At 40.2% G+C, this 17,310-nt stretch overlaps 1 protein-coding gene across 1 annotated transcript; it reads right to left on the bottom strand.

The window, feature by feature from the left end:
* Window positions 1-15,037: 15,037 nt before the first annotated feature.
* Window positions 15,038-17,174, bottom strand: fgf20b (fibroblast growth factor 20b). The gene is made up of 3 exons (XM_067519053.1): window positions 16,847-17,174; window positions 16,420-16,523; window positions 15,038-16,226 (listed from the first exon to the last, which is right to left on the bottom strand). Exons 1-3 carry the CDS (start codon window positions 17,142-17,144, stop codon window positions 15,981-15,983), a joined length of 648 nt encoding a protein of 215 aa, XP_067375154.1. The 5' UTR covers window positions 17,145-17,174; the 3' UTR covers window positions 15,038-15,980.
* Window positions 17,175-17,310: the final 136 nt, after the last annotated feature.

Below are 17,310 nucleotides of genomic sequence, written 5' to 3' on the forward strand. Positions count from 1 at the left end.
AACCCTAATTTTTTGGTTACCATCTCTTAACAGCAGCTTGACTGTTATTACAATTAATGATAGGTCAAGAACAATTGAATGGATTGAGTGGCCATGAGATTTGCTACAGATATGCATGTCTCCGTCTTCACCATCAAGTCAAAATTTGTTAAATATTTGTTGATTCAAAATACCGTAAAAAGCAATGATGGGTTTTGGTTTGACATTTGTTAATTAGCAAACATAGATGCTGCTGACATGTGAAACTAATATGACGATAACTGTAAACAGTTATATAGTTCCACAAAACCACAACTTTTTACACTTTCGGATTTGACATTTTAATTTGTGAACATTAGAGACGTGGATGCGGCTGTGTACCCACATTTTACTAATAAACAAAGCTAATTGACTTAATTATTTCACTATTAGAATTGTATTGATGTGTAACTCTCAGTATGAGGCCAATAAGCAAATTCCCAAAGCCTCAAACTATTGGTTTAAGATTTTAAGTTTCAGAAAAAAACAAAAGAAAGGAAATGGGAGGATATTAAATTGAGCCGTTTGGTGGACAAAGACATCAGAACATCTGAAAATCTCTCAGGCAGCTTCGCTGTCATGGCAAACATACTTAAGGAAGAGAGGAAGTAACTTGAGCCAAACAGGAGGAAATCAAATCAGACATCGCTAGCTTGTTTTTCAGGGCAGGACAATTATATTTGACATAATGCGCTTTTCCCTCATGCATCAGTGCTCTCCACTTTCAGGGGCTGTGATCACATTGGTCCATTGGTTAGCCTTTCTTCCTCTGTATTTTACAAAGTCATTTTGTTAGAGATGATGAACAATGGAAGCCTTTTCAGAGATCCTATAACCTTTTCTTCCTGAGGGATCCCACTGCAATCAGGTATGCAAGAGCATATTGTCATTTGCTTTACTTGCACCATCCAAATTGTAATCGTTGCTCCACTGCTTAGAGATACTGTATCTTCAGGTTCAGTGTTCATTAATTGTCAGCATGATCCAACCTGAATTAGGTCTTGGTTGGCTTCATCATGTTGCCACATTTATCGCATTTACCTTTTAAACGTTTAATGAAAGCTTTTTTTTTTTTTTTTAACGTGGGATTTCACTCAGAAATTCGAATCATACATTTCCTGCCTGCCATTGTCTTCCTGTGTTGTGTGTTTGAGCTGTGGAGCTGTCTACTTTGTGTCTGGGAACATGCATCCTCTTCAGCCTTTGTGACCCCGCTCCCTCCCCCATGGGTGGGCTGTGACCCTGCTAGCCTGCAGCCACCACAGGTTACAAACTCTCACCCTGGAACACTCGCAATCCCAGTGATGTACTTCAGTACACTTTGTGCTCTTTGCCCCTTTCTAAAATTCAGTAAGAACCTAACAGGTCACAGGTCAGTGTACCAAACAGAAGCTGCTGATAAAAATAGCAACTGAAACATAGGTCATCTAAAAATACAAGCTCCTGTCCATTCTCATTTAGAAAATACTTTGTTTTGCTGGCAACCTTTGGCAACTTTTGACATCTTTTATTGATGTCACCAGGAACAAGAGTGAGAGGCTATTTTTTCACATAAAAACCAGCTTGATGATCTTTATGTCTTCTTCCTCATATGTAACCTCATACTGCTGAGAAAATGTCAGAGTGCAGGAGAAAGAGTGTGTGGACATCAGACTCTGTGGGCCCTTAAGGGGCCCCACGAACTGACAAATAGAGTACTCTGTCCTTATCTTTACTGTGTAAGAATTCCACCCCTGCTGCTCGGGACCGTCTACAGCCAGGTTTCTGAACAGTGTTGAGCAGATGCACAAAAAGGCCCAAAGCTGATCTCATTGCTGTTGTGTGGCTTAATTTAGAGTAGTTGTATTATATTTATCAGTAAAATGGTGGAGTAAAAAGATGTCAGGGCATATCTTGTGAACCTTTCTAAACTGACCACCCCAGACTAGTCTGAAACTGATCTTGTATTAGAATATCTTATGAACAAATAGAATATAAGAATATTCTATCTTATATTATAAGAATCTAAAGTTATGTATTGACTTCTCACCTAGACATTACCAGCTTGGAAAAAATGCTTTTTTATTGCTTTGTCATGAGTTGACACCTGGCAGCCTTGTTCCAGATGAGCAAAATGAGCTCTGTCTATGGGGATCTGGGTTTTCCCACTGCAGCTCCATGCAGGAACAAGCTCTAAACAGGAGCTACAGTAAAAGAGGAAATTACACACCTTCACTGCCAAATACCTGCTGGTAGTCATTATTAGCAGCATTGTGGGGAGTGTATTAGAGCCACCTTCTTCAGCAAGTGACCAGAGAGAACAGATTTTTGTAGCAGCATGTTCACATTACAGCAGGAGAACAAGGGTCCTGCACTGTGGGCTTTGCACCATTGCTTAGAGTTTAAAAATAATGTAACTGTATTTGTTTTAACAACTCAGGTAATTGCACCTGCATGCTAATGTTTCACGAAGAAAAATAATAGATCTTTGGTTCAAGCTGTGGTGATCAGTGATTGGGTGCTCCCACAAAAGTCAGTGCAGCTGGAGTCAAGGTTCAGCTGACTTTAGTCAGTGTCTTTGGCCCACCATCATTTGCCATTTAGCATGCTAAAATGCTAATATGTTAAATTAATAGGGTGAACCTGGTGAACATTAAACCTTCTTGCCATCATCATATTAGCATTGCACTGAGCAAAGTAGCAAGCTGATGTTAGTAATGTAGCTCATAGTACTGCTGTGCCTCAGTACAGTCTCCCATTGTTGTTGGCAGGCCTGTTTTCATCAATTACTTTGACATATAAATCAGCGAGTATGGATTTTAGATTTATTTTTGAAATTTGGGATTCACAGGTTTTTTTTTTATCACTTATACTGGTTGTTTTATATAACAGTTACTCTTAACTCAAGACAAGCACTCACATGAAGTTAATGTCTGTCCGAGAAACACATCTAGTACTTTCTGAGATGAAAGTACAGTATAACATATCAGCTAGTTCCACGTCAGAGATACACTGACACTGATAAGTCAGCCACTGAAGTACGTACAGTATTAGTGTGTCTCTTACAATATTTATTATCTGTCTAGTCTGGTGTCCACTTTTCTTGCAGAAACAGATGCTAGAAAAATCATCAATACAACTGTCCATAGTTGTTTCCTTTTAAATTTTAGTGCATCCACCCTCCCATGCCACTTCTTAAAGTTTTAGGGACATTTAGGAGATGAACACAATATCTCCTCCTGACAAGTGTTGCGTGAGACGATGTGGGTGTAGTTTATCAGAGCTTCTCTCTCTCTCTCTCTCCCTTTCATCCAGCTTCATATTTTGCATGCTCTTCAGAAAACACAGATGCCCCCTCTTGAATAAGACTAGACTTATCTGCCTTTCAGTTTTTCTTTTACTGTTCTTTAAATGCATGGACCACCAACCTCTCATCTCCCCTCAGGAGTAAAGAGATATGATGAAACAGATGAGGTTGGACTCACAGCTACGGGACCTGGTGGTACTTTGTCTAGCCCAGCTAGATTGCTCTGATAGGGTGTCACGATAAGTAACATGAAAGTACCCTGTCATCGGCTTTTTTTTCTTCTCTTTTCTGCCCTACAACATCACAGCAGGGAGATTAGACACTATTTGTGCATGTTCTGCTCTTCAGAGAATAAATAGAAAGATGATGGCTGTAATGAACAAGAAGGACTTTTCATAAAAGCTCTGCAGACATGTGCTAACACAATTATCTACCTCACTGGCTTTTCTGTTGTTCTCTCCAACGTAGCCATGTGTATATGCACATTCCTCTTTACACAGCTCAAAAAGTTAAGGTCAGCCTGTCAGTTGCACCTAGGTCCTGAACAGCACGGCCAAGCTGGCAGCCAACAGATTTACACTCTTGATCTCCTGCCTTAAAACAGCATTTTCTTCAGAAATTGCTCAGTCTTACTTTAGGTGTCAAAAACAGTGGGCTCCCTGTCAGACATCAGTGGTACTGTTTTGACTGTACTATCCCTCAGCAGTCCCTTTCAGGAGATTGGTCTTAAGGCAGTAAATCACAGCAAGTGATTAAGCAAACAAGGGATTTACTTAAAGTTGCTATGATTCATATTTTTATATCAGTGATGAATCACACAATTATCTGTATGTAAAAGGGCTGGTAATAAGTTTTGATTGTACCAGCTACAACTTTACTGTTTGGGTTCACCCTCACTTTCATCAATCCTGTTTCCAGGTGCAGTAGGACACAGCCAGCTTAGCGCCAACCACCAGTTGGGAGCTGGTTAGTGAACTTCCTACAGTGGAGAATTTAAGGATTAAAGTATTTCCTTCAGTAGGTGGTGGAGAGCAAAACAAAAAGGAGAGTGAATATGGGCCTTCAATTGGTCAAAGGGTTTGAAAGACGACTCTAAATGAATATCGATGTCGCCGGTCTGCTGGAGGTGTAAATAAGAAACAATTGTGTTGTGTTAAAACTTGTTGCACTTTCAGCATCTCAACACATAGCTGGGAGGGGGCTGGAGTTGAACCACTGACCCTGTGGTTTGTGGACAGCTGCCTTATCAACTGACTTTACATTTATATTTAATTTCAATTCTGAGAAAAATACTTTTTCCTTTTTACTTAACTACATGATGTTTCTTGTTGCTTTCTTGGCAAAGATACAAAATAACAAGTTTCTATGAAAATACAAATACTCTTTTTATGCAATACTCTAAACAACAAATAATAATACAGTGATAGGTAAATTATCTCTATGCTGAGATATAACATTAACACTCAGAATGGGACATTCTACAGAATACATACTTCAGCCACCACTGACCAGGGCAAATCACAACAAAAACTCTCTATGGTTAGCGAACACTACAGGTAAGTGGGAAAATATGTTTTTGTAATTTGGGTGAACTGACCCTTGAACATTGGACTGGGCAGGTGTACCAACCATGACAGATAAAGTAACACAATTTCGCTTTCACAGAGTAGCCAATACTCAGTGTCCACAGGAGTTTGGCACCAATATTCCCCTTTGGATGCACCTTCACTATAAGAATCAACAGGCTCTTTCACAAATGTCACTTTGAAAAGAAACATGTAAGAAGAACCCTATTGTCTCAATCTACTTGGGTTTTAATTTAATATTTGCATGTGTTGTTTAAAATTAAGATAACATTGCCAGTTAACAGGATGACAGCTTGCTTGTTGACACAGCAGAGGCTGAATGAATGTGTAACGTCTGCAGACATTTAAACCTGCTCCTATCAATGCTGTTATGATTACGCACTGCATCTTTCAGGGTCAGACCAAAGGAATGAGGTGGTCCTTGTGAAAATAAACATTAACTGCAAGATGTATTACACCTGATTGTAAAACATCCACCAATGACAACATAAACCCTCACGTATCTTCCTTCAGGGCTGGGATTGTAACTGCTATTGTGATTGGTCACCACAGGTGAGGCATGTTATGGAAATGACATGCCTTTCCCCTCCCAGAAAATGGTCTTTGTTTGCCTCTGACAGGGGGAATGTGTGGCTAAGCATCTATGTGGCACTTTGAGCGCTTGAAATGATTCCCCTGTATTTTCCTAGAGAGAAGCTGTTTGATCCTCTCGAGCTGGCGAGTGTAAACCATCTGAGAGATGGAGCTACAAGTTGGCTTGCATTCATTTTATTTAAATTTGAATTATTTGTCACATCATCAAAACCAGTACCGATACTGAAAGTGTTACATTTGATGCAAAGTAATGCTTCCAAACTCCACAATAAAAATACCAGGACACTTTTTGTCTCTTTTCACAAGCAAAAGCGTGTGCCACCTTTATTTCTTCCCAACAAATGTTTCTGGTTTCACATCATGGGGGAAGTTGGCCTGCTTAGTTGGCAACAGGCTTATGATCAACTCACTGATACCTTTGAATTCAATAAAAACTCACCTGGGTCAGTGAAGGACCAGGGCCAATCAGACAGAATAATGTGAGCTGGATCAGCCTCTAAGTACAAGCACAGTATACACCATTGTAGGGAAATAGATGGCTCTCCAATCAAACACTGGAACATTTGAACAACTCCCCAAACTATTCCTCAGAGACTCAAAGCTTTGAAGTCTAATTTCTGCCTACTGAAGCAGACAATAATGATATCTTTGCGGTCAAGGCATGGGAAATGAACTTGGGAAGCACAGGTGAAACTCTAGTAAGCTTGAATGTGATATTTCCTGTGTGTTCAGCACTGTGGTCTTGGCCAGATCTGTATGATGATTAGCTACTGGGACGTGGAGAGGTATGCATGCATTATGAGCAGGAGGAAGAGGAGGAGGAGGAGGAGGAGGAGGCCAAAGCATCATCAAAATCCTCCAGTGTCTGACAAATGCTAATCTATATATTCTTGTAATACCAGCCATAGGTGTACTATTGATAGCTTACTTTATTCTAATCATTTGTCTTTTCAAAGGCATGAGGCCAGATTACTTTTCTCTCAGTCTCCCAATAGATTTTAAAAAATTACCTCCAGAAAAAAAATCATTATGTACAAATGTGCAACTCTTTTCCAGAAATCTGCTGAGATTCAATGGCTTTAGGGATGATAATGTCCACTCTGTGCATTAGGCTGCCACTTGGTACGGACTGCAATATATTCACAACCACTGTATAGACTGTCATTCATTTATGTGCAGACATACACGTCCTCCGAGTTTGATAATCCCTCACCAACTTTCTGTATTTTGTGTTTAGTTCAAATTAGATATTGTTATCGCACTAGTGTGCTAATCTAAAAGGGGGAATGTGGGTGAATCATCTGCTAAACACTGGCATGTTAGTATTCAGCTCAAAGCACTGTTAAACAGTGTCAAAGAGCTGCTAGCATGTTGACTCTTAATCCATCCTGTTTCCTGTGTGAGGCTTTATGTTCTAATTTGTGTACTTTGCATTTGGTCAAATACTGAGACTACATTTCAGTGTTGTTATCTCAAAAAATCCACCATACTTGCGCAACAACTGATGTATAGTTGCATTAACTTGATAATAAGAACTGCAGTGCAGTGTGAGGTTGTATAAATGTTTCATTCAAGGCTTGAATCTATTGTAATTCTCTTTAAGGTCACAGCTTATCACCTGCTTCATCTCTTTGCTCTGGTTTTTCATGTTGCCTTTGTTACTGGGGGATATGCAGGCTTTATCAAAATAAAGTCCTGGCTTTTAGTTCTACTGATTAACGTGTCTGTGAGAGGTTTTCTAATTGTAGTCCTCATTTCTCCTTGTACACATGTTTTGGAGTCATATTTTGTCCTGATACATCATGTCTCTCAGTGCTGGAGAAAAAGTCCTTCTTCTGTTAGTCTTCAATTTTAAAGCCTTGGGAAAACAAGAATATTGTTATTTTCTGTTCAGACTGCAAAGCTCTGTCAGACAAACAAGTGACTTTGACCTTTATTAAGAAGCTTAACCCACTTAACTTATAGACCTGGTTGTAGGATAATACATTTTATTCTGTGAGACACATAAAGTAGTATTTCAAGGATTGGTAGTTTCTGTCTGAGTTAACACTGATTCCGTTACTATAACACTAGTTTGTACTATCAGTACTCTTGGGTGGAGTTCGACTGTTGGCTGTGGTATATCGCCCGACTCACTGCCTCTGCAGTGGAGAGATGTGTCTTTCCAAGCCAGGGGATTTCCTTCTTCCAGCAGCACTCAAACTTCTAATGTGGAGGAGGATCTGAGCTCTGCTGCTATGCCTTGTTTGAAGTTCCCTATAACATTTTGCACTGCAACACTCCTAAAAATCATAACAAGAGCAGCCACAGAAGCATTGAGCTCACAGTCAATCAGATTGTCTTTTATCACTTTATAACACAACCTGAGCTGCAATTATCGTGACGCTTACACTGCGTATAAGTGATGCAATTATGAATTGAATATGTTACAGGCCTAGGTACTTCGATTGATTCTTCTGAAGTGGTTTTTCTGTGGCTCAAGCTTCTTTCTCTTCTCTGAAACTAGGACCCAGCCTTGCAACTCGCCGGGGCTTGTTCACATATAGCCCTTTGATTTATACAGTGTAACCATGTAAGAGCCACAGATTAATGTACTGTATGGTAAAGCCCCGTTTAAGCTCTTTCTGTGCAACAGCCTTGTCAGAGGAGCCATTCTGCTCAAGACACGCTGCTCTAGCAAGAGAAGTGATTTCTGTTTGTTTAATTTAAGGATTATTTGCCACGAAGAGATTTCAGAGCTGAGCAAACAAATTTTCACATTTGACAAATGTGATTAACAATTTTTAAATCAAACTTGCTCTTACAAATGAAAACTGAACTCCTAAGTCATAAACGTGGTACTTTGTGTTTAGTGCTAATGGGAAAGCTGACATCCCTAAACTAAGATTGACATAAACTTGCTTTTATTAGCATTTAGCTCAAAGCATGAAACCGCAGTCTCACAAAGATGCTAGAATGTCCTTCTGACCAATCAGAGAAAAGCAACAATTTCAGCTTGATTATCAAGTCTTGTACCTTTATAATTTATTGTAATTTGATACCTATGACTAGTTGAAGGACTGTGCACAGCGTGGCACAAAGGAATGAGCAAAGTAAAGCTGTATCAGAGCAAAGAGACATCAGTGTCGCAGAGCATTCGCTTCTTTTGCTAAATGTATCTTCAAAAGTTGTCATGTCTTGTTTTGTTTAAGGGTATTTAGGTTTTAAGGTGACATGAAGGTAACGACAAGAGAATTCTGGCTTACAAAATAAATGATGAACCATATGGTGGAATTAAATGATGTGAACTATATCACAGTAAAGACTTAAATGACATTTTATGTTATTCATAAATAATAGTGAGTGAGTTCAGTAGAATGACCTTCAATCTTTAAGATAGAACAATGATTTACATTTCATTAACAAAAAAAAAAACATAAAGCAGTCCTGATTAACAGAAAGGAACGGGGAGAAAACAATTCTAATACATCTATTAATACCTTAAGTAATTTATAAAAATAGAAATGTCAGTGTGATAGTTTCAAACAAACAAACAAACAATAAACTGATACTAGGTGAAAGTGCAATATTTCAGCATTCATTTGAGTAGGTTCATGTTGAACAGAGGGGAAATTCCCTGTGCCATCATCCTGTATTTACCACTTTCAGACAGGGTGGTCATTTACCTTTGATGTTAAACATACATCAGATCTGTAGGAGACACCATCGTAGGACTGAGCAGTCAATCAATGAGCAGTGGAAAAGTTTGAAGTTTTTTTGTAATTACCTCAAACCAAACAGTTGCTGTTTTGACCCAGAGAATAACAAACACAATCTAACTCAGCCTGTAAGAATGTTCTGTGGTCAGAGGCAGGAATAATCAGTGGTATTCTCCAGGTTTGGTCCTTGGCCAAAACCTGACATTTCATCTGCCACTGTGAGCTTAATGTATATTGGGTTCAAATGAGCTGAAATGGCCAATAGAGGTACAGGTTTTCACAGTAAATTCTTCTCACATATCGTTTTTCTCTCCGCTGTCTTTAAGTCGCTCACCCTAAGCCCTCTTTTCTCTCTTTCTCCCCTGGTTTTGTTATTTTACCTGAAGGTGCAGGTGTGAAAGGGTGAGGCCGTGGAAAAACATTCGATTCCGCAAGCTTGTCATGAAGGAATCCATTGACTGACCTCTGCATCTTGGCACACAATGACAAATGGGTTTGCAATTTTCCGCCTGACTGAGGGGCAACAAAGCACATTTCCACTTTCACCGGTAGGCAGTGAGAGTACAGTCTAACTCTATCGTGCTCTTTATCCAGGCAGGGACAAGTGCGTTGAGCTGGACTCTTTGCTTTATTGTTTGCAGCTCTTATGGTCAAATACACATTATGGTATGATAGGTATGATCTTTCAAGACAAACACAACTGAACTAAAAACTCTGACTTCACACAGTGAGGCAAAGAATGAGGCCTTGTTTTTTTAACATCAATCTTTCTGGAGTACTACTAAATTAAGGGAGCCTTTTATATTTTATATACAATATAAGTTGATTAACTTTTTTGTAATTTTTAATGTCATTTATATTGCTGAGTTGGTGTTAAAATGATTCATCTGTGTGCATTTCTTTTTTGTGATCCATATTAAAGAGTTTTGTAAGAGGAGACTCCAAACCATATTTCAGTTTCATGGTCAGCCCTCGTTGTTGATTCTGCTCATTTAAAATGTGTTGACTTGTTCCCACAGCAATGCAACTTCACCATGTACAGTACATGATGTTATATTTTCTTCTTCTTTGCGCTGTTGGTTGTAGTTTCAACAACATTCTACACTCACTGTTCTACTGCTCACTAATTCAAACTGCTATTTTTCCACACTTTACCATATCTTACAGGTTTTCAGAGAATGGACCGAAAATATCCAGTGAGCTGCAGTTTTTTGGATGAACATGTCGTATTGATGAAAGAGGTCAGAGGAGAATGTCCAGACTGGTTGTAGCTAAGAGAAAGTGAGAGAAACAGTGACTCAAATAAACACTAGTTAAACCCAAGACATTAACAAAATTGGACAACTGAAGATTGGAAAAGCATTGCCTGGTCTGATGACATTCAGATGGTAGGCTCAGAGTTTGGTGTCAACAGCACTTCAGGCTTTGGAGATGTAATATTGTGGGGGAGACCTTCCTGGTTCACTTTGGACCCTTAGTACCATTTGTTCCACGGCCAACTTGAGTATTGTTGCTGACCATGTCCATCCCCTTATGATCAAAGTGTACCCATTGTCACATGGCAACTTCCAGCCGGGTAAAACACCATGTCACATCTTCAATCCTTTGGGATGAGGTGGAACAAGAAATTCACATCCTGGATGTGGAGCCAACAAATCTGCAGCAACTGTGTGATGCTGTCATGTCAGTATGGAAGAAACCCTCTGAGTAATGTTTCCAGCAGCTTGTTGAATATTTGCCAGAAGGAATTAAGGCAGTTCTGAAGCCGGGAGGAAGTCAAACCTGCAAAGGTGTACCTAATAAAGTGGTTGGTGAGTAAAACGTCTCATTTAATTAACTATTTAACTTGTTTTGCTATTAGGTTAATCACTTCTGTTATAATGTAACCATTCATTTAAGCAATGGACGTGATACTGATCGTGCATATTTTGCTTTGTTTGCCACTAGAATAAAAACACAACAAAATACTATCAATTTGATCCATCTCCCCAAACATAAAACAATGCCAAGAAGGATGCTATCACTTATTCAATATGTTCATGATATTCAAAACTTTTTTTAATTGATTTTGCACATTTATGTCTATCTTCTTTCACCATAAAAGATCATCCAACATTAAATCTTGCAGAGCTGCATGTAGTTTATGTTGTGTGTCTCTGTGGGATACATCCATCTTATTTATGAGTGCTGGTAATTCCTGCCATCGTTTAACTAGTGTTTTCATTACTGATTGAATTGCTTCCAAAACCTACAAGAATGTTTAAAGTGGGAGCTATGGAAAAGAACCATCTGACCTTTTTTTCTGACCCTTAAGATCTCCACGCCCTGTGGGAGCACAAACTGTCAGGCAGCACCAGAGACGGGAAATCAAAGGGAACTATGCTGTTATTAGTGCAGCAGCACCATGAGACCTTGTGCCACTCCTCCAGCATGGCCTCTGCACACACCTTATTGTCACACAGCTATCATTTCCAAACCATAATCTCATTCTATAATGAGAAATATATAGAAATTGTATTGCAAATTTTGGCTGGTGACCACAACTGACTACGGAACTGTATACAAAGTCCCGTGTGTGTGTGTGTGTGTGTGTGTGTGTGTGTGTGTGTGTGTTTGTGTGTTTGTGCGTGTGTGTGTGTGCTTGTTCATGAGAAACAGAGACGCTGAGCGTGCACGTGTTGTGTGTGCCCGGATGGGGCAGTTCAGCAGAGCGGTCCAGCAGGCCGATTATGTCCTGTAGGGATAAACTGTCATGGTGTTGAGAGCCTAATTGATGCCTCATGCTTTTTGGGGGCAATTATAGGGCCCAAATGTCAAGACCTAATTTGTGACTCTGTAATGTGGACACATGGGCCAGATGATGGGGTGACACGACTGCTCACACATTGGTTTGGCCAGCAGATGTTAGAGGCTTGGTGGGAGTGAAAACTACAGACTAGATGCTTGAAAATCTAAACTCTAAAAGTTCAACAACTCTAAACATCAACTGTTATTAGATCTTTCCTGAAATTGTGTAGTATCCTCTTTGACAAACTAAGTTGTTAGTTGCAAAATGTTCCGCTTTTGCGTTTTCCATATATTGTGACTTTTAGTTTAATTTCACCAAATAAAAAGTTGCCTTGGCTCAATTTACTTCACCTGGACGACTGAGAATCTTCATCAACAATGATGAGTAGTGTAACCTGTAGCAATTCATTATATTTTATAATAGTCTATGTGGAATATAGAACATTTTACAGTAACTAACTAGAGGTTAAATATACAAACAAATACAAGCCTCAAGTTATTTATTTTTGTAAATTTTTTGCCTCTATATCAACAACAAACCACTGTTAATATATAATATGTATTTATTGACAAATGTGTCTGTTTCCCTATGATGTATTATAGATGCTATATATGGCAGCTGTGTGTTACACCAATTCAGGTTCTTCTGCTTAGCCTCCACCAGGTATGGTGCTGTGGGATCAAATCCCTTTAAATAAAATGCTGTCAGTCACAGGCAGGGTCTGCAAGCACGCCACAGTGTGGTTCAGTATGTGTGCCTTGTTTAAACTGAAATCTGTAGAAAACACAGTTGCTCAACTTCTTTTTCTTCTTTGTTTTCATTCTCCACAACACCTAAACACTGTTGTTTTCTGAATGTCTCCATGGAGATGCAAACAGAAGAGCATATTTTCCACTGGAGCTGACAGCTTGCGATGTGGAGTGTCAGTGAATCAGGTATGCTGGTCTAATTGCCGCTTGGAGAAGGCAGACCACAAAATCCTCTTATCCATAACACAAAAAATTATTGAACTCAACTGGTTTACAATGCAGCAAGTATAAAGGATGATTTATTTTCCAGGACACAAAACACGAATGATAGATAAATAGATGATATTTGGAACTACATCTACTGATTTCTTTTTCAGAACGCCTCTCTCTGTGAACTCGGATGAAAGCCCAAAAGTATCAAGTGGATAATGCTATACTTACACTTCTGCTGTAATCCCTATAAACACGCATGCAGTTCATAATTTGTGCGCACGGCAATTTACTAAGGAATAAACAAACAACAAAGAGCCTGTAATCAATAGTTGCAGGATTCAAATGACATAAAGCTGCAGACACCATCCCTCCGCAAACACACTCTTAGAAGTGGCCACGGCTTTAGAGCAACAGGTGAGCTTCTCGGCACCTCCCCTGTCTTCCCCAACGCAGCCTTCTAAATATAGAAATTATGCTCTCTGATAATTGGGGGCAGACAACAAAGCTGACTATATTTCCACCCTCCTCCCGTGGCTGCTGTTAGCAGGACTGAGATCAGAGTGCTGAGGGAACACCTGGGCCATCTGACTGGACTGTGAAGATAGACACAGAAGATCACTGACTTCCACACCTGCCTGTGGATCCATGCCACACACACACACACACACACACACACACTTGATTGGGTTTCCTCTAGAGCCCTTTAAGGCCGCTGCTGAGAAGGTGATGAAAGTCAGGGAGCGGCCATTAAGCGTGTGAGACGGCCTTCCAGAGTGGGTGCGGATGAGGGGTTTAAGTGTTTTCAGTGAGGAGGCAGAGACCACCTGGAGAAGGCGGAGTAGGGGGAACAAAAGCATCTGTCTCGGGGCCAGGCAGACTCCAAAAGCATTGGTTTAACAAGTGCCAAAGAGCACTTCTGGGCCTCAGGTATCACAAGTCATGATTTCCAGCTTGTTTAGAGAGATGACCTTCAAAATGTCAAAAGGGGGGCAGAGAAGGGTTACGTGCTGATGTTTGCACAAAGTCCACTTTTCATGACCACAAAGGCAACGAGCCCTGCACTGAAACATAGGTTGGAGGAATCGCGACAGCTTAAAGTTGTGGATAAACTATTATGATAACACACTGCTTGTCTTAAAAAGATAGGACCAGGCAGTAATGAAGCACTATTCCTCTTCTTCATTTTCATGTTTACTTTTTTACTTTTCTAAGAAGCTATAGAAATACATTGAGTGACGACCTCCTTGCATAAAACAAAAAAAAGCACCAGAATCCTTTTCATGTTGTAACAGCGTGTGCTTACTCTGTGGACAGGGGATGTCCGTGTGCACGCAGGTTATAATACTCTCTGGGCTGCTGTTATTAATCGACAACAGAAGTGTGTTGATGTTCAAGGTGTGCAGGTGGGAAAGTCCCACAGGATCACGCTGTAGACAGGAGAGAGTTGGCAGGAGACTTGACTCCACATATCAAAACCCCCCCACCACTGGCTCGCCATCACACACACATGTTGAGATCACAGGCACGCCTTTCATGCGTCAACAAAGATCTGCTCCCGACCGTGGAGGAAACTCTGCACAGATTTAAGATAGTGGCTTCTTGAAACCAAACCACAAATTTAGTTACAACGTACTTTTAGTTAGTGGTTACATGGAAAAAGACGAATACATACGGACACACACAAAATACATTGCCTTGGCCCACTTGACTTCCCAACGGACTAACAGGTCTAAATCCTCAAACTGCCGAACAGGTTACTTAATCCTTATCGCTGTGACCTCCAGTTTTATACAGCGGCTAAAGTTGCAGGCATGAGCTAAAGGTCAGATTTTATTTGGTCCTGATCGTGCTGTTGTGCAGCCCCTTCATTCACAGCATTTAGCAGGCAGGCTTTGAAGTTTTATGTGTGCATCAGGTCTACGACTTGTCCCTTGGCATAATGGTGTCCATAAAGAAGGACAACATTGATCTCGTAAGCAGGTTTATATGTTTAAACTCTGACAGACCAGGGTAAACAATAAAGCATCCTTCTACTCAAAGATAGTGTTGTTAAAAGTTATAGTGTGAGGTTTTTTTTTAAAGAGACTTTTGTTATTAGTTAACACAAAATAAAATGTCTCTGATCACATATTCTGACCAAAAGAAACATTCTGATAATATCTTAAAGCAATTTATTATTTCTCAGCTTCAGATTCTGCTCGTAAACACATCTAACAGTAGTTTGGGTATTATTACCATGTCAAGAAGACAACATTTTCAAAAATTGATTCACAGTTATATTATTTAAACAAAATGCATTTTAAATGTAGGGGACTTTTCCAGATTTAGATAACATGTTTTATATTTTTGGTCATAAAGCATATCTGATTCTTCAGAATAAATGTATGATGATACAGTGTCTCAGTCTTTATATGATGATACAGTTTCTACAGTTGTTTTTCTATATTACATGTATCTAACTGTAAAAATATATTCTCAAATAAATAAATATATATATATATATATATATATATATATATAACATAAATATATGTATCTAAAGTGAATAAATAAATTGTTACACTTTGCTCTTTTCAAACAGGTCTACACACAGGTAAGAAAAATAAAACACAATTCCTTCAAGGTCCTTCTGAACAAATTACAGCTCTCTGACATAGCACCCAAATAAAAGTACCATCTTGCAACGCTACGGATTCCCGTGGGCTCCAGCTGACTTCTCTGTCCAACAGGTGACACAGGACAAGATCGTTCAGCTCTGTTTCCCTTTTGTCTCCTATTCCATGCAGGTACTTTTTAGGGTTGTCCCGCCTCTGAGACAAACAGCCCCCTCATGTCGAGCTTGCAGACATTCTAGCCTGTCTTCCTGGCTGCTGAGAGATGGCCCGTGCATTCCTACAAGAGGCCCCGGTGCCTTTATTCCTGCCGGTCGAGCTGCTGTCTACCAGCCTGCGAGGGCCACATCCCTGCCTGCAGCTCTCTTACTTTTCTCTGCTCCCTGCCATCCAGGGCTTAAGCAGCTATTCCCGATCTGCACCAGGCCTCCGGGTCTCAGCTGTGTCCTAAGATATCCCTGTACAGCTCTGGCACACGGTCAGGGTCCACAGGCCTGGGCAAGAAGTGTGTGAATTTCTGGTGCCGCCTGGATTTAGTCCCATCCCTTGGTGTCCCATCTTTATTTAATGCAACAAAATAACGTGTCCCTTTGTCCCCATGTTTGTACAAGTTGGACGAGTATGTGTTGTACCAGTTTTCCTCAAACTGCTCCCTGAAGACACATTCAGCTGTGAGCTTCTCCTGAAATCAAAGGAGACAACGTATGAGAAGCCTCGTTTTAATGCAGAAATCACATTACACACATAATTATTTCTGAAAATGTCTCTCTGTCTTTGAAAATCAAGTTCTCTGTGGATAAAAAATGTCCCTGTTTGTCATCACACAGATTTCAATGATTCTTTAGTCAAATTGAAAGAGCAAAGATGGTACTTACAGAGCCATACAGCTCTCCTTTATCGTTCATCCCCAGGTAGAGTCCACTGTCCACTCCTCTTATGCTTATCAACCCAACAGCAAGGCTTATAAATTCCAAAATACCTGGAGAAGAATAACACAGTTGTTCTCTTTTACAAAGACTTTTACAAAGGTGAAAGAATAATTTCATACATCCTAATTTAACTGCAGACTTGGCACATATGAAATTATTAGAATTAACAGCTAACATAATAATTGATAATAATTTAAAGATTCAAAAACCTTTGTGTCAGGGAAATTGCTCTTGAAATAAACATAATTGTGACACAACATTGTTACATCTTTCTTATTCCTCTAGCTGATCGCTTTCAAAACTATTTGCTCTATTATAAACTTAAACTGCTTTTTATTTATTAGACCGAAGCATAACAAGAATTCATATTTACCAAAACGACTGTGGTCCTTCCTCGTCCCCTGCACTGTGCCATCCGGAAGTATTTCCAGATGAAATCCAGTTCTGCAGTATAACTGTCTCCTCCTGAGAATCCCCTTCAGGTGCGTTAAATCCGCCGTTGTGCTCCGGTACAGCCTGTCCCCAGGAATGAGGTGCTCCCCCAGCAGTGTCGGGCTGTCCCCAAGAGGGGTCAGGAGAAAATGGGACCCGACGTGCGTTACACCATCGATGCCGTGCAAGACGCCTCCAACTTCCCCCAAAGAAGCCGGAGCAGCAACAGCAGAAGTCATCGCGTCAAAACTCAGCGGGTAAAGTTCAGCGAGGAGGTCCAGAGGGAGCGCTCTTGCGTAGTAGGCTACCTGGTTGCCACTGTCACTTATTGCATGTTTACGTCCACCTCCTCCGTTACTTAGCACAAGTCCCCGTGGTGCAAGGACTCACGGACGCACGGGTTTC

Source organism: Channa argus, chromosome 10 (assembly GCF_033026475.1).
Source record: "Channa argus isolate prfri chromosome 10, Channa argus male v1.0, whole genome shotgun sequence".
Classification (NCBI taxonomy): Eukaryota; Metazoa; Chordata; class Actinopteri; order Anabantiformes; family Channidae; genus Channa; species Channa argus.